Source organism: Netta rufina (genome assembly GCF_964035555.1).
Source record: "Netta rufina genome assembly, chromosome: 11".
Lineage (NCBI taxonomy): Eukaryota > Metazoa > Chordata > Aves > Anseriformes > Anatidae > Netta > Netta rufina.
The window spans coordinates 13621831-13644179 of NC_140134.1; the positions used below are offsets into that span (position 1 = coordinate 13621831).

Genomic DNA, 22349 nt, shown 5'->3' on the forward strand with positions numbered 1-22349 from the left:
CAATATTTTCCTATTTAAGCTCTAGGAATAATTATTAATATCTATAATCTGAGAAGATGCTTAAAGTAAATAGTGAAAAAGTTACAGTACTTAATGGAATTGAAAAGTAATTAAGATACTACAATTTTTGAGAAAGAGTGAATTGCTTGGTAACATGTACTTGTCTGAATGACAGGTATTTTGATGCCTCCAAAAGAGAGGTCATACATCTGGGGCCAGTGAGCACAGGACACGCTGTGATGTGGGGCTGGGACCCAGGAGATCAGCAACTCTCGTGTTGTGCCAGGGCTGTCCCCTGGGAAAGGGCCTGCTAGTCCTGTGAGAAAATGCATTCACACTTGTCTGTTAGGAAAGACCAAAATGCAAACAATTCTTGCTTTACATGGGCACAAATGTTCTCTCAGACACATGAAGCAATGATGACAATCATTCCAGTGTGGTCATTGCAAACATCACCCAGCATGATCCAGCCTGGTTTGGTGGGGTGGCACTTTGAGGGATCACCTCATCCGTGACAAAGGGATGCTTTAAGGACTGCAGCTGGCCCACCCTTGGATTCTGTTCCCTACCCCGCTTCTAGGAATTTCACTTAACAGCACCCTGGCTGCTGTGTGCTGCCGCTTTAAGGCATGCACGCACTGCCAGGCTTCAGGTCCTGCCACTGCAGGAGCACCAGGCGCAGGCAGCAATCCTCTGATCAGGGCTCGGCACTCTCTCGCTGCTCTCTACTTAATAACGTTTGCCTGCTTAGGAGACAGCTGACCGGTGAGCTGAAGGCTTTCTTCTAGCGTGGCAGAGTTTCACCTGGTGCTGGCAGCAGCTCCCACCATGGCAGCAGCTCCAGGTGCTGCTGCGGTAAAAACTGCAAAGTCCTGCAAAAAGTACCAGACAGTGAAGCGGCATGCCAGCATCTACACCTACCAGGAGCCACCCCACAGGTAAGGCATCCTGCTCTCTTCTGAAGTGCAAATATTCCTTATTGAGCAGAAATGTGGGGTCTTGTCTTTTGCCTTTCATTTCGTCAGAGTGTAGTAATGTTAAAAGGAGCATGAGAAAAATCACTCCTCTCTTTATTTTTAGATGTACTTTAAACATCTTTTCTTCTCTTTTTCTTCTCATAAAAGTAATGTTTCATACCGCATCATAAACATCTTCAGCATAACTCCAGTGAATTCAGGGCATATCAGGGTAATAAATCTCTCTATACTTTTCCTGTGTATTATAATTTCCCTTGAATATCCACTGTGACCAAAGGTCAGAGTGGGGACTGTGGATCAATGGACCAGCAATCTGACTGACTATATCCTTTGGATGCTGTTACAAGAAAAGGTTTAGGTTGATTTATTTCAAAGTGATTCAAAAGTGTTCAGTTCTGTTCATATCATGCAAGGGGAAATTGTAGCAACAGGTTTTTAGCTGTGAGTCCCTGCAAGAGTGAATATTGCTGGTGTCACTTACAGTAGCCTGTTTAAAATGAGATGAGAGAGCTGTAGCTTAGCAAATGTGGTGACAGCATCAGAAAAGATGATTTAATGAGCATTTACAGAAATCTGCATCGGAACACATAATTTTTTTTTACAGGAATATGTAATTCTTGGTGTGCTGGGGTCTTATGCTCCTGTCCTCCCAGCAGGGAACAGGAGCAAAGGGCAAGAATTTCTTAGCATTTCTTCCCCTCATTTTAACAAAGAATAACTTCTTCATTATTACCATCAAAGTAAAAGGCCAACACTGCATGGCAAGCAAATGAATGTTAAGTGCTCTTGCTGGAAATGTTTAGACAGCACTTTGTTCCAGAAAAATATACAGAATGTCTTGCTAGCCTGATGTAAAAGGTGCATGGCTGGAAAGGCTGGGAAAGCAAAGACTGGAATTCCTGCTGGGAGCACGGATGAGTTATGGCTGAGTAGCAGGTGGTGGGGAGGAAAAGGCATGTCCTAGAGTTGGGGAAACAATCCTAATTATTCATCAACTCTAAAAACAAGGTCGTGCCTGTTCCCTAGCTTATTGTTGTCGTATAACTCTCATAGATTGAGTACTGTACAAATCAACAGTTTGGGGAGCTGGAGGGTAATAATTTGTCTTGTTTTTTCTCTCGTGGGGTGTGTGCTGGACCGTCAGCAACTCAGATGAGGATATCGGTGAGGATAAGGCTGACAACCATGACCCCGAGCAGATCTTTCAGAACATCCAGTACCAGAAGGAGATCATGTCCAACATCCGCTGCAGACCGTGGCCGATGAGGCAGAAGCTGCGGGCGCTCAGGTAACGGTGTTTGCACAGAAGCTCTCAGGCTTACTGACTGTGACCGTGGTTCCAGCTGCAGTTTTCTAGTGCAAGCTGAAAGGGAACAAGCCCAGAAATGATTAAGAGCGGCTAGTAAAGCACAGTGTGAGTATAGTCTGATGAGACCTGAGAGCTCGTTGTAATCTTCAGGTAATATATTGTAAATGGTGGTAAGTAATGCGTGCTGGTAGGCACATTTGGTGTGGTCATAATGTTTCACAGCTTAAGATCTCAATAGTTATATTAACACTGCCATATTTGCAATGCAAAGGGTGGGTGTCCAACTCTTTCAGTTAAACTGTGTCAGCTCTTTCACAGTATGGTCTGTTTGGGACTTGCTTTTTTTCCTCTTCATCAAGCCTCTTTCTCTTAAAACACTGTCTGATGTGAGGATGGCATTGTAGTGCTGAGGAAGTGTGACATAGTCCATGACAGTGTTTCAGAGCACTTTGCTAGTTGCTGCCTGTGCAGAGCTAGGGGTTCAGAGTAACGGCATAGATGTAAAACACGATTCCACCTTCTTGTGCAGACAGGCAAAGGAGATCGTGCTGAAGTACGAAGGGAGGCTCACCAGAACAAGAGGCTACCAAGCTGCTGGTGCAGAGGTATGTCTGCTGCTTCTTAACTTATAGCTCCTCTCTATACCTATAGTCACCTGCAGTTTTTATTCACAGGAGTGTATGTTTTCTGTGCTGTCCTGATCTCAATCTCAAGGATTCTGTAGAGGGAAGAAAAAGGAGTTAAAAGCTTCTTTTTTCTTTTTTCCCCTTTTTTTTTTTTCCAATTGTGAATATAGTAATTACATTTTTGCAGACTACTTTAATGTGTGAGGGATGGATCTCCTATTAACACAGGGTAAGCTTTCTTCTCAAATAAATATATTGAATATTGATGTCTGCCAGAGGGGGTGATGGGAATGGGATACCAACAATACAATGTCAGTATTCTCTGAAGAGCAATTTCAGCAGACGGTGGGGCCACAGTTCAATAGTTTAGTATGAAAAATGCGTCTAGCTTTTATTTTGGAAGACAATCCTACAGTAGCTTATTGTAAATACATTGTCAAAGAAGGCTTTTGCTTGTATAATACTCAAATAATTTGAATCTAATCTTAGCAAATCTATTTATAACACTAAAAATAGACCTTAGCCCTAATTGCTGGAAATTAATAACACATAGGAATTTGTCCCTAATATGCAACCAACGGAGAAGAGGTCTTTAGTCATTTAAGCAGTCAAGAATATTTGTGTCATCATAATGAGTAGACTTTTAATGATATAATTCATCTTAATTCTAAAAGTCAGGGTTGTGACGGTAAAATAGAACATCATGTATATTATTCGTGTAAACAAGTGAAAGGCTGCATGCCTAGCTGGTTTTCTGTTATGGTGGCATACAGCAAAAGTTAGAAGTACTACTTCTTGAGGGAGGAAGGTCTCATCTTTTCTTGTTCTGCCTTTTTGTGTATGGCAAGTGCAATGGAAGTAGGATGCTGTTAAATACTGTTTTGTGCCTTGGACTTCAGTGGAACTAGCATGTTAACTAGAAAGAGACGTGCCAGGGGTCTGCAATGTGTGTTGGTAAATCAGATACTGGGCTCCCTTTTGTTCTTATTCCCATTTCCATAACAAAATCAAGACTTTCATCTTAGAGTTCACAACGATTCAAGCCTGTATCTAATCTAATTGCCTTTACTGCATGCTTTTGCTTGAAGACATTCTGCACAGAGATATAATTCAGAAGTTAATTAACACCACTTATTATGTGTAGGATATTCTTTTTTTTTCAGCATAAATTAGGGAATATATCCTTTATTTCAGGGCTAAATTAATAATAATAACAAAATGAGCTGAATTGTTTATTAAACTGGAAGTATTTTCTTAGAAAATAATGTGGTGACCAAAAATACACCACAATAAAAACAAGCACTAGATTGTCAGAATAAGAATTTAATGTTTGAGCGTGTGCTAAGAACAAGACACTTGCCTCAACCTGTAAGATGTCAGCAACAGTCTCAAGGTAACTGAGAGGTAAGCTGTTAAGTGTACCCATTTTTAAATTAGCTTGTAAAATTGGCAAAATACACCCTGTTCATAACTAGACAAGCCATTCCTAATGAGATTTATAAAAATTGAATGTGAAGTACTTATTACTGCTTTGACATTGACATTGAAGACATTTTGCTTTTCAGTTCAACTGTTTTCAATTTTATTTTTTTCTTTACATTTAATGTAGATATTCATACTCTGGATTATAAGGGTATAATTATCCTTCCTTTTTTTGTTTAGGTATGTAGTAGACAGAAAAAAATAGTTATCTAATTATAATTTTAACTATACTACTCTGACATGGATATCTTTGTATACTTTATGAAACTACAGCACAACTGGTACAAGCTGCTTGATTCCGGTCTCAGCATCGTGAATTCTGTTTTCAAACAAAAGTAGCAATCCTAGCAATTGCCATGCAACTCACAACATCTACAATTTCTTTAACTAAAATAGTTCCAGTTCATGCAATAAAAATACTCGCATCACCATAAAAATTAATTAACTTTGGCCAAACAGATTGATGATACATTCAGTAATTAAAATGTGATTTACTTCTCTTTGGTTTCAGGAGATTAGATTTCATGATACAATATTGACACTGCTGCTGACTAAAATAGAGCTTTTTAAATATTTAGCTGTACTATGAAATGTACTTTATAATGAATAAGATAATACAAATGTTATTTTTATATTGATACTGTCATGGTATAGCTCTAATTCAACAAATCAAAATCTACACTCAGTTTTGCTCATGCAGATCTTCTCCTACATGCACATTCCACTGTGTGCAGAAGATGCTTTGCTTTGAGCATGCCAAAATATGGAGACTGAATAAGGATTCTAGAAAGCATAAGCACAGTTTTTCTGTAGATGCCAATTGCAATACGCAGAGATAAGAATATAGTTGTTGAATTCACTGTTGTTGAATTATGAAAAGTTTTTGTCCTCTAAGAAAAACCGGTATCCTGCTTCTCTTCAAATTTGAAATTAGTTATACGTTCATTTGTTTGCCCTAGAAATTTAATTTATTGTTAAGTGCAGTGGGATTCCCTCATGAAGTATATGGAGACTGATTTGTATTGGCTTAGTTGATCTAAATAGAGAATCTGTAGAATTCCTCTTGAGGACCTTGGTATTGTGTTGGTGTTTTTGTGTTTGGTTGGTTGGTTTGGTTTTGGTTTCTTTTTAACTCTCGTGTCTAGTTACACGTCTTCGCAACTTCTTGCACAAAAGGCGTATGCTGTGGAGTCATTTTGTTTCCAGGCATCTTGCAACCAAACCCCATCTGGCAGGCTGAGGAAGGGGGTGATGGGTGCAGGCAGAGTGAAAGCTGCCTCCCCCAGCATCTCCCTCCGCAGCCCCAGCCCGATGGGGCAGCGATGAGGAGCAACATTTAGCAGCTTCTGTATGTCTGGCCCTTGTGCATGAAAGGTGTGGGTTGATGGCTACTGACTGTACCCACAGAGGTGTATAAACGCCTCTCTGTAACTAGTATTTGTCTGCTGGTAAGCAGAGTCAAGGGGTCATGGGCCCATTCACATTTTGCGTGTTTCTAAAGCTCACCGTGGTTTGCTTTGCCCATCTCAACCCACAGACATGCTCTGAGACCTCAGCAATTAATGTTTGTAGTATTTCTTGTGGTACCAGGTGAAAGAGAGGTGAGTAAAGTGTTCTGATGGATTTTTTTCTTTTCCATGCAAAATTGTCACATTTACTTATATATATATTTTTTTTCCCTCAGCTTTGGAGGAAGTTTCTTCGACTTGCATATAATTTTGTGGTCCTCTTTATTCCTTGGGAAATGAGAATTAAAAAAATTGAGAGTAAGTATAAAGATTGAATGGGATTGAACAGTAAAGCACTTGCTGAATTGACTTACTTTTGAATTAAATAGTACTTGGGAGGAAGTGTTAAACACAAACTTTGAGCAGCAACACAATTTTCATTTAGAACTTTGCTTTTTCTACTTTTCCTGATGCCTCAGATACTGCAGAGTTCTCATTTATGATCTTAGTGTCAGGTGGCTTTAAAAAATAAAATCAACTTTGTCCTATTGCCCATTGTGGTTGTTAAAGAGCAGCAAGCTTTGGGCATAGTCTATTGCAGCCCGTGGGGCAGCATCTTTAGGCCAAGCCCAGATGTGCCCAGGACCACGTGTGGCGTACAGCCTGCGTCGCCAGCCCCAGTGTCGGTGTCATTGACATGAACTAGGGCAGTGCTTATCATCCCAGTGGCCGGGACATACCTCTGTGCTTCCTCAGCAAAGGAAATGGCTGCATGATGTCACCCACACTGGTAGCTTCTTGTGTAAATACTGATGGTAATTATCAAACTTCCCCAACAGAGTTTGTGTTGGAATTGTGTTCTCCACATTGACATGCTAACATGTTCATGACCTTGCTGTTTGCACTGCATGAATGAGGCATGGTTTACTTTTGCTTTAGTCTTCAAGAAATACTTGATGAATAAATGATATGAGCTTTTATAGACCGTGTAGCTCAGATAACTATTTTCTGTGGTTTAAGGTCATTTTGGGTCTGGAGTTGCCTCTTATTTCATCTTCTTGAGATGGCTATTTGGAATCAATATTGTACTTACCATAATGACAGGAGCATTTGTAGTCTTACCAGAGGTAAGAATGTATGGTTAATATTTGCAGAAAATGCTTACTTGTTGCACTTTCCTTTCTGAATTAAACAAATGCCACACTTAGAGGCATACATCAATATAAATAAATTATTTAAAATAAATTCCACTGTTAAGAGGTTTTTTTTTTCTGCCAAAGGGTAAGAGAATTTTGCTATTAGTGTTAGAGATTATATTTTGTCAACATGGTACTAATGCTTTTATAGAATATGTTTGTATCCGATTACTAAAACGAAGAATCAAATCCTAAAAGCTGCAGTTGGTGTTAAGTACACTCAGGTCCTGCTAATGTCATTTACAGGCAGAAAAACATAACATTTCCCTCCAGGCTCCGGTTTATTGTCCATTAGAAGGCATTTTCTAGAAGTCTGAACAGCTGTAACTTTGTTTAGGTCTTGCATGCAAATAAGGCTATTTATTAACTTTGTTAAATAATTAATAAATATTATTTCATCTCACATACCTGTGCTTCAGTGATGTCACCAGAAACATGTCAATGTCTGATTTATCTTCTAATTTGTGAAGATGATAAAACAGCAAAGCCTCCCCAAGCACACACACGCACGCACACACACGCACGCACAAAAAAAAAAAAGCAAAATGGAAAAGATTCTTTCCACTTTCTTTTTTTGATTTTGTAAGTAAAAGTGGATTTAATTTTAAAATACTATTTTGAGATCAAATATTGTTATATTTAATTTTAAAATGCTTAAATTGAAATGGACGATATTTGTCCATTTTAAATATGTATAGTTAATGATTTCATTTGACCTCTCTTTTCATTTTTCAGCCATTTAGAAGATGTCTACAGAGCACTAAATTACCTCATAGGTAGACCACAGATGGCCAAAGAAATCTGTTTTAGCGGAAAACAAATGCAGGATTTCTCATGGAATTGTTAGTTGGGGCAGGATGACCAAAGTCCATGGCATCTGATATACCAAATGGGGGGCAGGCCTTTTGAGGGTTGGAGGTGCTCATGCAGTTTTTCAGACCTTGTCTCTCTTTTCCCAGCTGCTGGCCGGAGCACCGTTCGGCAGCACAGTCAGCAAGACCATTCCCAAGGAGCGCATCGCCTCTGCTCAAGACCTGGACACCATCTGGTCACTGGGGGCAAGGCTAAATTCACTCTTTATTTTAAACCCCTCACTGTTTGGTTGTAGCTGTTATTTACTGCCTTTACTTACCAACTCTGCTCTCTGCAGGGCTACCTCCAGTACTCTGTTCTGTTTTACGGTTACTATGGTCGGGACAGGAAGATCGGGAAAGCAGGATACCGGCTGCCCCTCGCCTACTTCCTCGTGGGAATGGCAGTGTTTGCTTACAGCTTCATCATTCTCCTAAAGAAGTAAGATTTCCCGTTTGTTGCCGTTCATAAGCTTACATGTTCTGGCAGTTAATGGTGTATTTATCCCATTTCCTCTGCCTTTATCCTGCATGGCCCTATTAACCTGCTAATAGCAGGGTGGCAGACTGGTTTTAATTATAGCTTGCTCTTTATCTTGCTGTTGATCTTTTCTCCCTCTTCGGTTTCCCAGTCTATAAAAGGAGGGCAGCACAGAGGATCTGTGTGGTTTATGTTTGTATAAAGTGAGGTCTGACTCTCCTGGAAGTTTTTCTCTTTTCCTCTGTACTGGTTTAAATATAGCCGTGACAGAAATTAACATTTTACATGTAATGCTTTCAAGCATTATTATTCCCATCTACTGAAAGACAAATATAAAAATGCTGTCATAGATGTAATATATTTTGCATCATTTCAGCTGGTATGTGGTATCCCATTCAAACATGAGCTTAATTCCTTTGCTGTTTAAGGGCCAGGAGTTAGGAGAGAGCAAGACAAAGTGCTGGCCATAAATCCAGGAATGTGCAGTGCCTACAGAAGGGCAAGGTCACTCTATCCTCTCGATTCACTTTCTCCTCCCTTCTAGATACCTATTTATCTGGCACAGTGCAGTCCAGGGTGATTTTTAGAGTTGCCTTTAATAACATTCTGTTTCAAAACTGATCCTTCCCTTTTCATTTATTTTTATTCTAGCTGCTAGTTTGTGCCAGGGTCACTGATACGCTTGACACTGATTTACACATCTGCAGTTTCTGGATGTGATTAGCTTTTCTCTGTCTGATTTAGCCCACTGACTTCTTGCTTGCCTGATTATTGTAGTCCATTTAACACTGTCCTTTTAGATGCCCTTTCTTTCATAAGCTATTAATCTTCATTTCATTTCTTAGCATTTGCAATACTCTGCATTCTTGGCCGTGACAAGTAGGTGTTGTGTTTTTTTTCTTTTTCCCAAAGTCTGTAAAACAGCACTGGGCTTCTATTTGACGATAACATATATTTTAAGGATGAAAACAAAACAACAACAAACACACAAAACAAAAACAAGCAGATCTGCATGATCATTAGTTTTGCCAGATTGGCTCATAATCACATTACTTGTGGTATGTTATAGAATTTTCTATCTGGATCCTACATGGAAATCTTAAAACCCTTTTAGCTCACAGCTCTAGTGAGATAGGTTTGCTTTTTTTTTATTGGCTATAAAGAATGCAAATACCAAACTGCCCTTCCACCCTGAGTCTCTTGTGCACTAGAACAAAAGTGAAGTTTGTTCTTGCAACCTCACCCTATTTTATCATCTTCAGAGAACAGCCAGCAATGACCCTCATTGCCACAAAATTTTCATGGTTCTAAAACAAAGACAACTGAAAACTATGACCAAACCACTGACTTGATATTCATCTTCACACATCAACAACTTCAACAACAATTTTTATTTTTTTTTTCTGGTCCAGAATGGCAAAGAACTCAAGAATGAGTTTAGCAAGTGCCTCTGATGAAAATTACACTTTCTGTTGGAGACTGTTCTGTGCCTGGGACTACTTAATAGGAAATCCCGAGGCTGCAGAGAGCAAAGCTGCTGCCATAGTTAATAGCATTCGGGTGAGCATCCACCCCTTATATATTTTTAGAAATGATTTGTTTGTTAAGTTGGAAGTTAAGTATGCTTTTCCTCTCATTTCCTTGCACTCTGTTGTTTCTTGGTGTTCATTGATGTCTTTGCCTAGGGGAGGGTTGGTATCACACCTCTGTGAGGTAATGCAGTAATACCATACTGCTGACACTGTTTCTCCTTTTCATAGTGTCTCTTGTGTCCCTACATGACCATTGTGTTCCTGTTGGGAAATGCTTTATTTAATGCCACCAGGTGTGTGACAGGCAGCTAGAAAATTTGCAACAAATTTGCTTGTGATGCAATTTTATTGAACAGTAGAATCAAAGTTACATTAACAATGTAAAAGCACTGATTTATTTCATCTCTCTGTAACATGTGGCCCAGAGATACCTTACATCTCCATCAATATTAAAAAGGTGAATTAAATACAGATATTTTCTGCTTAGAATTTAAAAAACAGGTATGGTTTTCCTCAAAAGCAATTTACTTCATAAATTTAGTGTATTCATATAAATCATTAAACCAAATTACTTCAAACTGCATTGAAGACAAATTAATAATGAGATTTAGTTATTTCAGTGACTGAGGGTAGCTTTTGACAGTTGTGTATTACATTACTGACTCAGATTTTAAAGGCACATCCTGCAAAAAGGATCCAGTAGTGTAAACCTCCACTAGTAGACCATGAAACCACTGCGACAACACAAGTTAGCAGGACCTGTCCAGCACAGTAAGAGACAAAAGTGACTGAAAGTGCACAAATATTTTATTACTTGCATGTTTATTTCTCAGAAATCTCCTTCAATTCTTAAGCTCCCTTATCACTTCCAAAACGTTATGCAGAACAGAGAGGTGTTTATCTATTTGCATTTCCAGGATGTAAAGTTTTTTATTAATATACTTAATACTCTCTGCAAAAGATGCATGTGTTATTTTTGCTGAATGCTACTAAAATGATAATGTTGTGTTTCTTTCAAGGAAGCTATATTGGAAGAGCAGGAAAAGAAGAAAACCAAAAATCTGTATGTATATAAGATTGGGGATACCTTCCAAAGCACTGCTTCAATGCAGATAGCAGGGCTATGTGCTCATTGCATACTTGTAAAAAAAAAAAAAAAAAAAAGCATGTTAGAAAAGACCCCTGTGTCTAAAGACAGCCTACTGTTTTGGCTGTGTGATTTTTTTTGTTTTTCAGGGCAGTCACTATAAGCTTAAGGATTATTGCAAACATCCTTGTGCTTCTCTCACTTGCTGGAAGTATTTACATCATTTATTTTGTCGTGGATCGATCCCAAAGGTTAGAGCATACCAAAAAGGAATTGACTCTTTGGGAAAAAAATGAGGTACGTTGCATTTGTCATCACTGTGTTAGAAGCAGGATTATTGTCTCGGGGCTCTCCATAGTGATAGTGTGCTCATGAGAGATGAGCCAGGAGAAATGAGGAGAGAGAGGGCAGAGCTGTGGTTACCTGGGTCTCTTTGCATGTTGGCTCTGCACCAAGGTGTCAGCAGAGCTGACACAGGCAGGGAGGTGCTGCAGGTCCTCATTTCACAGAGACTGCACTTCTAGCTGCCCCTTATTTCATGAGGACAAAGCATAAACTCTCCTCTGTCACTCACAAATCTACTTTTGTGCCTGTGATTGAGCTGAGCGAACACTGGCTCAAGGGACTAAAAAGAACTGTTAGGAAGGAATCAGCTTTGACAATGGCTATTGATTTCAGCTGAAAGATATGGAATGTTCTGTGAATACTTCAGTTCAGAGGAACAAGTGATTGCTGAGAATAAGAAGTGAGTGGGTATGGAGAACATACTCATCAGTTTCAGAGGAAGATGCTGTCCTTATATTTTCAACAAATATAATTTTATTTAATAAAGTAATAATTTGAAAGCTAGAATATATCTAGAGTAAAGATTCCTGAGTAGCAGATTCCAGATCTATAATTTTGGATCCCAGCTGCTGTTATTACTGATGTCAATAATAACTGTTTAACATGACTATTCTTCAAGAAAATCAATCACCAAAACATGTAGTAGGATTTCAATCAGTAGTCAAGTCACTACAGGAGATCAACAAGCAAAGCTACAAAATGCTGCGTCTTTCTGTTCTGTAGGTAAGCGTAGTTGTGTCGCTGATTACCATGATTGCACCCTCTGCTTTTGAGCTTGTGGCAGCTCTAGAGATGTATCATCCAAGAACCACTCTTCGCTTTCAGCTTGCCAGGTATGGGCATTCTGCAGTGTAGAAAGAATGGGAAGAACAAAGGAGGAAGAGGAAAGATGCATTCTGGTCACAGTTTTTATTTCAGACAAACCAGAGGGTAAGAATTCTGTGGGATATCGATGCCAATAACCTTTATCTCTTGCTGTTTTCAGAGTTCTTGTTCTGTATCTGGGAAATCTCTACAGTTTAATCATTGCTCTCCTTGATAAAGTGAACATCATGAGTGACGCTGTAAGTTTACTGATATTTGCTTATGTGCAAAACTAGTTGGCTTTATAGATTTATAGACTTTATTATAGAATTCCTTCTATTATAATATGTATATATATCAAGTCAGGTGACAGCTAGTTTGAAATCAAAGTATTAAAAACACTACGGCTTGATAGGATTGTAAACTTTATTTTGTAATGTTCTTTTGCAAATACCTGTAGTCTTTTAGGATAATTGGATCCATTTAATCACTGATGTCTAGTAAGAAAATAGACTTATATGCATTGTTTGGCTACTCAAATAAGTCAACACCTTAGGTAGTTGGAAATATTTGACCTCCACTCAGCATTTACTGCTGTCCTAAAATTGCATCTGCATCTAGACTTTGGTGGCTACTTGAAAGTCACCTAATTGCTGCTTGAAAATGCATGAAGAAATGTCTTTATGTGTATGTATGCCTTGTTGAAGGCATGGGGCTTTTGTATGTACTGCAAGTAATAACAGCATGTGAAAATGCAGCTTTTCAGGACATTTATTTTTTCAGGGCTCCAAAGTTAACAATGATGCAAGTAATTCTACCTCCTTCTTAGTAACCAAAACTCTTTCTAAAGAAGACAATTTATCTACAACTATTCCTTACGTTCAAATTACGAGAAGCAGCATTGCAACATCAGAAGAGTCTCACACTCAAAGCCTGACAGTTCCTGACTCACAGGTTAACAAAACAGTTTCCTATAATACCCAGAATTCACAGGACCAGTGCTGGGAGACCTATGTTGGCCAGGTATGTAATTGTTACGTTATTTAAACAATTCATTCCTAATCCATGTTTGACCAAAAAGTTAATATCATGTTGGGCTGTGTTCAATTTTAGAGATTTTCTTTGTGTAAATTCTGAATTTTTAGCTAAGGGTTGTGTAGAAAGAGCAAAGAGTATGCAAAGTGATACAGCCACAGATCCAGGCTTTGTTTTTTGTTCAGTATCTACAATGTGTTTAGTGTTGTATGAATGTCCTTTTGCCAGGCTTCAGTCTCTGTCTTCAGCTCTGCACAGGCAGATCTCTACAGATGTATGATGCTGATATAGACCCTAATTTAATAGGATGCATAATACAAAAGTTGTCATTTGATCCTGGTGCATTTTGGTCTCTGTCAGTGCTGCACACATCTCATGTCTAGGCCACTAGAGTAAGAATGACGCTAGCATGCAACTGACTTGCTTAGTTCCTTTTTCCAGAGTGAGCAGTATTAAAGGACTTGCTTGATCATCAGGAGCAAAAATCTCCCCCCAGGTTTATTAGATTGACTTCTATTCTTGTATAGCCACTCTCCCTATTACACAGACATCAGGTATTTTTTCTAATTGGTGTTCTTTTTTTCTTTTATTTATTTTTTTTTTTTTCAGAATGGGGCTAGAGATTCTTGGAAACAATCTTTTTTAATGTAATTTTGTGTTTTTAAGGGTCAAATAAAGAATAACTATTCATTTGTAAGCACTAAACAGATTTCTGTTGTGGCTTGATGATCTTACTGTCAATGGGTTGTGTTTTTGTATGAAGAATCAGCATTTCTCATTGTGAAGCACTTATCCAGTGTGTATTACAACAGTGAGGATAATAAAGGATTCTATTCAGCAGAGTAAAATTTTCAGGATAATCATTAGAAAGAAAGGTTGAAGCCACTATGACCAGAGTTATATTCTTGCAAGCAGTAGAAGGCACATTGGAAGATTGATTATATTTGTTCTCTTTGCCAGAATAAAGGCAAATAAGGGAAAAGTCAAAGAGGAAAAGCTTAAAAAGCAACAATTTATATATTCAAATAATATTTAATGAGGGTACTAATCTGGAGCCAAAATATGTAATACAAGTATAACTGAAAAAGAGCTGTGTGTGAGGCAGTTTTATTCCAGAATGACTTTGTGTTGGAATGATATGTATTTCAGGAGATGCTAAAGCTGTCAATCATCGACATGATTTTCACAGTTGCAAGCATCCTGCTAATTGATTTTTTCCGTGGATTGTGTGTCCGATATTTAAGCGATTGTTGGTGCTGGGATCTAGAAAGCAAGTTTGTAAGTACGGGCTTTTATTTTATGAAACCAAGATGCTAAATATACGTAGGCTCCCTAGTAATGGATGTTCTTAAAGCCTGTCAACAGATACATAATTTCTTGGTAGCACATGTCTATAAAGGCACAGCTCACACTGAGGGTTTTTTTTTTTTTGGAGGGCATGGGATAAATGCCAAGACTGGGTATTATTCTCAAGCCTACTCCCATGGTTGTGGTGCAAAAACTTTGTTTTTCCCCAAATGAGATGATGTAACGGTCCCAGAGAAAAAGATGAATACTTTGGCCTTTTGAAAAGAGAGGGCATGGGTTGTTTCCCACATCCTCTTTTCTGTAGCTGTCACAACAAATCCATAATGGGGATAGTGGTCCAAGAAACAAGAACCAAAAGCATATAGTCCTTCAAGAAAATTAAGCTAAGTAATATTTGGTTAGCAGGCAGCTCTTGTCATGAAAGGCTGAAATCTGTTCTTTGTCCTTAAATAAAGAAGTGAAGTAAATTAGAGAGAAATTAGTTCAATCCCCTGTTACAGAGTAGGTTTTACTGTGTTCTCACTACCTGTCAAAAGTGGGTGTTCAGTCTGGACATTTCAGGCTATGTGCTGTCTGAAAACTGAATCAGTCAAATGCTTGTAATAAATGATCTGCTGGGGGAAAAGAAAAAAAAAAAAAAAAAAGACAAGGTATTCATCCTACACTGTCTTTATTGTAGCCAGAATATGGAGAATTCAAAATTGCAGAGAATGTACTGCATTTGGTCTACAATCAAGGAATGATCTGGTATGTAATCCTTAAGTGATCTTTCTTGTCCTTGGTCAGTGTGTTGATTACTAAGTCTGATAATTCCCAATGATACCTATTTAAGTAGGATATTAGTAATGCGTTTTTTGTACTTTACTGTAATAAGAGATTTTCTGCTGATAGTTAACTATTGCTTACTTATATTTTTCATATGTTCTTTGTTGTTAAAATTGCTCCAGCAATACTGAGCACTGAAATGACATTATTTTTGCAGGATGGGAGCCTTCTTTTCACCTTGCTTACCAGCATTCAATGTTCTCAAGTTGATTGGACTCATGTACCTGAGGAGCTGGGCTGTGTTAACGTGTAATGTACCACATCAGCAGGTTTTCAGAGCCTCTCGGTTAGTCAAAATAAGAACAAAAGATAAAGAATAAATGAAATGCAGACAGTGGAAATGCCTTCTGCGCACAGAAATGAAATGAAAGGAGCTTTTAGTTCTGAAAATTGACAATCAAAATTGACAGATAACAAAGGTCTGTGAAGAAAAAAAAAAAAAAAAGAAAAGAAAAGAAAAAAAAAACGTAGTTAATGAGAAACTGGAGAGTTTGAAAAGCTGGGTAGTTAAAGATGTACGCAGAAGAGAGGCAAATGGCATTGAATTGCCCAAGGTTGTTTTCTGATTGTACTGAAAACTCTGGTGGATGTTCCTTGCAAAAAGGCAAGGTATGGATTTTGATGGGCAGTATCCAGGGCAGAAGGTTGCCTCATTTCACTGAGGAAATTAACCAATAGTATCAAAAGTCTTTTTATTGCCAAAGTTTGGGGGTGAGTAGAAATCAAACTGAAAAATATGTTAGGGAATATTCCTAGACCAGTAAATGTGGCCTAACACAATTTATTTCCATACAAATCTGACCAAGTGCAATAAGCTACATGTGTGAATTGTTCAAAGTCCTATTTCTTGGTATTTCTTTTTATGAAAACTGTTAAGGATCTGATATTGTCTGTTGCATGACACAACGGAATTCCACCTTTTAATTCTGTCTAGATGAATATCAGAATTGTTTACTCAAAATGGAAATAACTTAGGGCATCTTTAAATCTTAAAAGTCAATTATTTCTAACATGTTTTGAAGATGATTTAAGTTCTGCCACTTTTTTTGTGTTCTCCCCACAACGTGTCTGGGAATTAAGGCGAGTTTTTTTAAAGAAGAGTGCTATAAATGGTTCTCTGGCTGTAGCAGTGGTATCTGGAAAGCAGTGCAAATAGAATTTTGATCATTAAGGGTCTGTTTAAGCTGGCTCTGTTCAGACTTTTTAATCAGAACAGAATGATTTTGATCTTTCAAAAACATAGATCTTGAACTTGTTAGGTAGATGCAGACTTACATCTTTCATGTTGTCTCTTTTTTTTTCTCCCTGATTAGTATAATCTGAAACATGTTATGCCTTCTTGCAGATCCAATAACTTCTACTTGGCCATGTTGCTGTTCATGTTGTTTTTATGCATGCTACCAACAATTTTTGCTATTGCCCGGTATAAACCATCTTTAAACTGTGGTCCCTTCAGGTAAGTTATAATGGACTAATGAAAATTGAGAATGTTTTATTTCACCCTCTCTCAATAAATTAATCAGCTTTAACATTACCCAAATTACCAACAAATAGAAGTTTATGGATAGGACAATGCTTTTGTGCTGTCAGTTTTTTCCAGTTTAAATATTAATTAGCTGAATATGTCAACCTCCTGAGTGAGTTGCTTTATATACATGGTTCCAACATTTCATGTTTAGATGATGTAATGTTCCAGTAAGAAATCTAGCACGTATCGCCATCCTGTGTCTCAGTCCAAGCACCCTTCAAGTCTGGTCGGTGCTATTGCACTTCTGTAAATTTCTTTTAAAAATAATGAACTTACTTATAAAAGAGTATCTTTTTTTTATATCTCCCCTTGGACTACACTATTCCAAAAAGGTCTTGTAGGAAAGCTCTTACTTATTCAGTGCAACACTCCTTAAAAATTTGGTGTACCAAGCATTTCTTGCAATTTAATTTTACTTTTTTCTTCCTCCTGTAGCGGACAAGAAAAAATATATGATATCGTTTCTGAAACAATTCAAAATGATTTTCCCGCATGGTTCAACACAGTGATTACTTACATCAGCAGTCCTGTGGTGGTCCTCCCTGCACTCCTACTTCTATTGTAAGCATTTTTTTTCATAGAAAAGTTAACTTGATTGTTAACTTGATCTCTTGAGAGTCAAATGTTGATACTGAGGAACAAGCACTGCATTATTGTTAAGCATTAAGCATATCTGAAGGAAAAAAAATACTCTTACTGAATATACAATCTATAGATCAGATGGGAATGAGGGGATATTAAAAAAACTGTCAACACATTTTCAAAAGGACATTTCTTGTTCAGGGAAATAGTGTTAAAGCAAGTTCATTACAGTGTGTCAAGGCTTACAGTGCTGTTGATTCTAGGAAGTTTTAAGATATTTCTTCCCTCTCAAGAGCCACGCAGAAGTTAATTTTCCATTTCCTCATGGTGATTAGTTGAGCTTATGACTGTGAACAGGGTTCAGGCCATCATTGAAAGAAGCTACCCAGTCCTGCTGATTCCTGACAAGATAAATCAATTATGAAGGTCTGCTCTTAAGTGTTAATGTAATACAGCTTCCTGTAGACCTTCCAGTGGAAGTCCTTTCTTACTCCAGTCTCTAAATAATTGTTCACAGCTGGGAATTAATATTTGCTTTGAGCTGTTTGAAACTCACTTTGCTTCTGTGAAGTGTCATGTATTTTGCTTGCATCTTTCTATTTTTTTCCCATAAGCTACAGACAAGTGCAGAGTTTGTCCCACTGTAGTACCAAGCTACAGTTTTTATAGCAAATCCCCAGCTTGATTTTCGGATAAATTGAGAAGACATAAAGCATTATTTATCATTTGAAACTTTTTCCTTTAAGGTCACAGCTTCATAAATAAACTTATTTACAAACTCAAGTAGATCTATAGATTGTTTTAAACTGATGGCTAAGCACATATGTAAATGTTTGTGCTAACAAGTCTAGTTATAAGACTTTACATCATCTGAAAGCCACTAATACATTGCTGAGCCAGATCTGATCTCAGCTGTGTCAGTGTAAACAAGGTGTTATTGCAACCAGCCAACAAAATGACATTGTAAAGCACATGCAACTCAGCTATAGTTCCTCTCCAAGTAACCTTGGACTGGAGAAAAAGAAAAAAGAAAAAAAAAAAAAAGGCATGGGCACAATTAGTACTGCTGTTAAATCTGTTTTCAGTATCACATTTCTTACACTTCCATGTGTATTTGCTTGAAAGAAGGCTGTGATCCATTATCACAATATAAAGGAAATGCTAAAAAGCACCAACTGACCTTGTACACCATTTTGATGACTTATAAATCTTCAAAGAGAATATTGTCAGGAATAGTTGATGTGATTCATAATCACCTCTTTCACTTCTAGCATGCTTATCTATTACCTACAAAGTATTGCAAGATCCTTGAAATTCACCAACAATCAGCTAAGAATGAAGATCCAAACAGTAAGTACAGCTCAAAGTACTTTTATATAGAATTTGGTGGGTCTTCAGGAAAGTGCTAGCCTAATTACACCACGAAAATCACTTTCCTTGTTTCACAATGTAAAACCCATCCTGTATTTCTTATCTTTACACTAAAATAAATTTAGTTTCTAGTCCATAGTAACTTGCTGCTTCTCATTCTCCTGAATGCATTTTAGGAAAGAACTGAAGATAAGAAAAAGGTGGTTCAGATGGCAGTAGGTAAGTTGTTGAGCTTTAGAAGTTCCACTATTAATAAAGCATTTGGATACAAATATATTTTGATTTCTTATTATAGAGAGAGACATTCAACCACGTTTAAAAAACTATTTTTGGTAGTCATCCTTGTAGATGGCTTTTGAGCCCAGCTTTACTTGGGCTGAGTATTTTCTTGCTTTTGTCACATACAGGGCAGAACCTGGTAGCAACCCCGATTCATATCATGTCAGACCTTGCTCAGAATTCATCGGGTAATAGACAGAAGAGGGAAAAGGGAATGGCCCCTGTTCTTTGACCTCCCTGGGTTAAACATTTCATCTGCAATGAAGAGATTTAGGTTTTTATTGCCTACTGTGCCTTGAGGGAATTTGAGCCTACACACCTTCCACCTCTCAGATTTTAGCAACAAGAAGCCACAGAAAGGATGCAGTCCTTCTAATTAATCCCTCCCAGTGAAAGTAATAAGTAGATATGTGCCAAGCTTTAAATAAATAAATAAATAAATAAAAGACAATCAATGGTTCAGTAGCCTTATGGCTAGATCTTAATGTTACTGACCGCTTATATCACTACCGTGAAGACGTAAGTGGTGAAAAACCTGATGTAGAGCAATATATTGATGAGGAGTGACTATAAAGGGCAATGAGGTGTGATGAGGTGTGTGCGCTAGTTTGATTTCCATTGTTACGGAAACCAAATGCAGCTTTTGGCTCTGACCAGCACAGTCACTAGGGTAAGTTTGCTCAATCTGGCCATCTTCTTACATGTTATGAACTAAAACAGGGCTCTTGAAAAGAAACAATGGCTTTGTGCCCACTTGGATTTCTACAGTGCAGTTTCCAGTGTTTTTCTGTGTTCAGCAATAGTGTGTCTGCTGCGTACTGCAGTGTGCCTATCCACCCCTTTTTATCACCCCTTCTACAAGTATAGCACCAGTATCTCTCTGCTGAACACAGTGAGGTTCTGTCATCATGTGATCCCCTGACTGGTGGGTGAATTTGAGCCAATGCATTTACTCAACTGTTTCTAAATGTAGAGGCCTGGAGAGATAGTGTAATAATTTCTGCTTTCTAGCCAGAATCCAGAATCTGGGTGGGAATGACAAGAGACCAGACCAAGAAAGTGATCTTATCAGCCAGGAATCTTCTGTTCGATCCTCAACGCCCCGGAAGAATGGCAGTGTCTTGAACTTTGAATCTCCTGTGACCAAAGGCACCAGAATACAAACCATTTCCCAGTCTGTGCCCCAAACTGTGCCCTCAACTGATGTTGCAAGACCTGTCAATGCAAATCCCACAACTTCAACATCTTTAACGTCAGCTCCCTCAGTATCAAGTGTACAGAAATCAAGAAACAATCATACCACTAACAGGCAAGACTTTTTGTTTTGAAATGATATTTATTCCATCAACTCCATGACATTCATGTGTTTATTTGCAAAATAGCTGTGCATTCAGACTAACTGAAGCAGTACAGCAGCTAAGGAATTTTGTAAAAGCAGATTCATTCATGGGTACTATTCAGACTGCTGGTAACATCACCTCCTTAATTCTCTCTTAATTCAGCCTGCCAGACAGGATTATAAAACTTTTGAAATAATGTAATTGACGGAGTTTACACATACCTCAAGCAGAGGTAAATATTAAGCTTTCTGTCTGGCATATAAGTAAAATAGTTTATATGGGACACTATTTAAAAGAACAAGACAGACACAGTAACAGTGAAGTAATCCTGTGCAGAATGCCTGTGCAAGTCTAGTCGTTGCGTGACTGTTTTTGGACATGTTGGTTCAGACAGCACACTAGTGCTTTAAGCTACCTGTGTGGGCTTTTTTGTGTTGTGTTTTTGTTGTTTTGGGGGGGAGGATGTGTTGTTGTTGGTTTTTTTTTTTCCAAGTAATGAGATTAAAAAGTATTTCTAAATAGTTCTCAAAATATTAAGAAAACAGATCTGGAACATGCTTTGAAAGGTCAACGGTCTGATGTCATTTCATAGGGAAGTACAAATGCATCTCCTAATTTCTGTGTTTCTCTAACAGTTTGTAAAACTTTTGAACAATACAGATTCTGCAACAGAGATCTCTGTCCTTACAATCCAGTGTTTGGCTTCTGTGCAGTTAATTTCTTATGTGTTTTGATTATATTGGGACATAAGAATATCTCTCAACATTTGATTCATTTTTTATTCCTAAAGGTACCCAAGTGTTGTGCACGGGAGTGCAAGTGAGCTCTGTAAAACAAAGCCCTACACACCAGTGACTTTCAAAAAGCATATGGAAGATGTTCATTCTGAGCCTCTCTTTAGAAAAAGCATTCGGCAGGCAAATTCAGATGCTCTTGGGGCGGGGGCTCCTGTTTTTGTGGGACGCAGACCACATGCTACCAGATACATTATTGTTAATGAAAATGAGTCCCGCAAAAAATCATCCCGTTCTACCTCCCGACTCCAGAGGCAATTCCGAATGGAAGAACCAGGAGATGTTATTGAGTTGTATCCACGCAACATTAGAAGATATGTGGTTCGTACACCACACCGGGTGTATTCCCCTCATCCCAGTGAAGAGGAGGAGGAAGAAGAGGAACTTAGGAGACACTACATGAACAGATCGCATCGCCCTCGTTCGCTATCTGATCTTCGCCCGGCACCAAGATTTTACATTGGGGAGCACGCTGATGGCCATGTTCTTATGAGCAAGGATCTAGCCAAAGTGCATTACAAATCCTGGGATGATGGTTTTGAGATGGACCTAGACAGACCTCCATATGCTTACAAGAAAGTGCACCTGAAAAATGTTGAAGCTGACCAGCACTATCCTGAGCCACATATGAAACCGAAGTCAAAGCATAAGCTGGAGCAATCTCTCACAGAATCTGATTCAGTTTCCATTGAATCCAGCAGTGATCCGCAGAACAGCAGCAATGACCAATATATCCAGGTCATTCACAGCAAAGAAAAGTACCTGAAACCTGGGTCAAAACTCACCAAAAAGAAATCAAAGAACAGTATTGATCTAAACATGTCTGAGCCTAATGAACTGGTATGCTCAAATGTCTGAGAAAGTGCCCCAGCCTTTTTTGTGTTTTGGACGGGTGTATGTGCATTTGTTGTACTTGCTTTTTGACATCTATTAGAATAACTACAAGAGTCTTTGGAACAGTGTGTGCAGCTATTTGAGGTGGGAAAGTACAGATAGCCTTGTGTTTTACTGTTAACTGTACCTCGCTTCCATATCACAACTGATGCATTGCAAAACTTGGAAAATTATTGCAATTTATTACTTGTTATGCTGTTTAAAAATACTGGAAAATCAGAAGCTATGTACTCGGGGCATTTTAATTAAACCTGT

General features: G+C 38.3%; 1 protein-coding gene across 1 annotated transcript; it reads left to right on the plus strand.

Moving 5' to 3' along the window:
• Positions 1 to 828: 828 nt before the first annotated feature.
• On the plus strand, positions 829 to 22058 carry TMC3 (transmembrane channel like 3; the record flags this gene model as incomplete). Its single annotated transcript, XM_084293537.1, has 23 exons — positions 829 to 938; positions 2122 to 2265; positions 2816 to 2891; positions 6079 to 6160; positions 6863 to 6969; positions 7998 to 8096; positions 8189 to 8331; positions 9783 to 9930; positions 10922 to 10965; positions 11139 to 11286; positions 12058 to 12167; positions 12320 to 12398; positions 12922 to 13161; positions 14323 to 14451; positions 15161 to 15228; positions 15464 to 15592; positions 16652 to 16762; positions 17270 to 17395; positions 18688 to 18766; positions 18964 to 19006; positions 19195 to 19254; positions 20078 to 20375; positions 21197 to 22058. 23 exons carry the CDS (start codon positions 829 to 831, stop codon positions 22056 to 22058), a joined length of 3435 nt encoding a protein of 1144 aa, XP_084149663.1.
• Between the last annotated feature and the right edge of the window lie 291 nt (positions 22059 to 22349).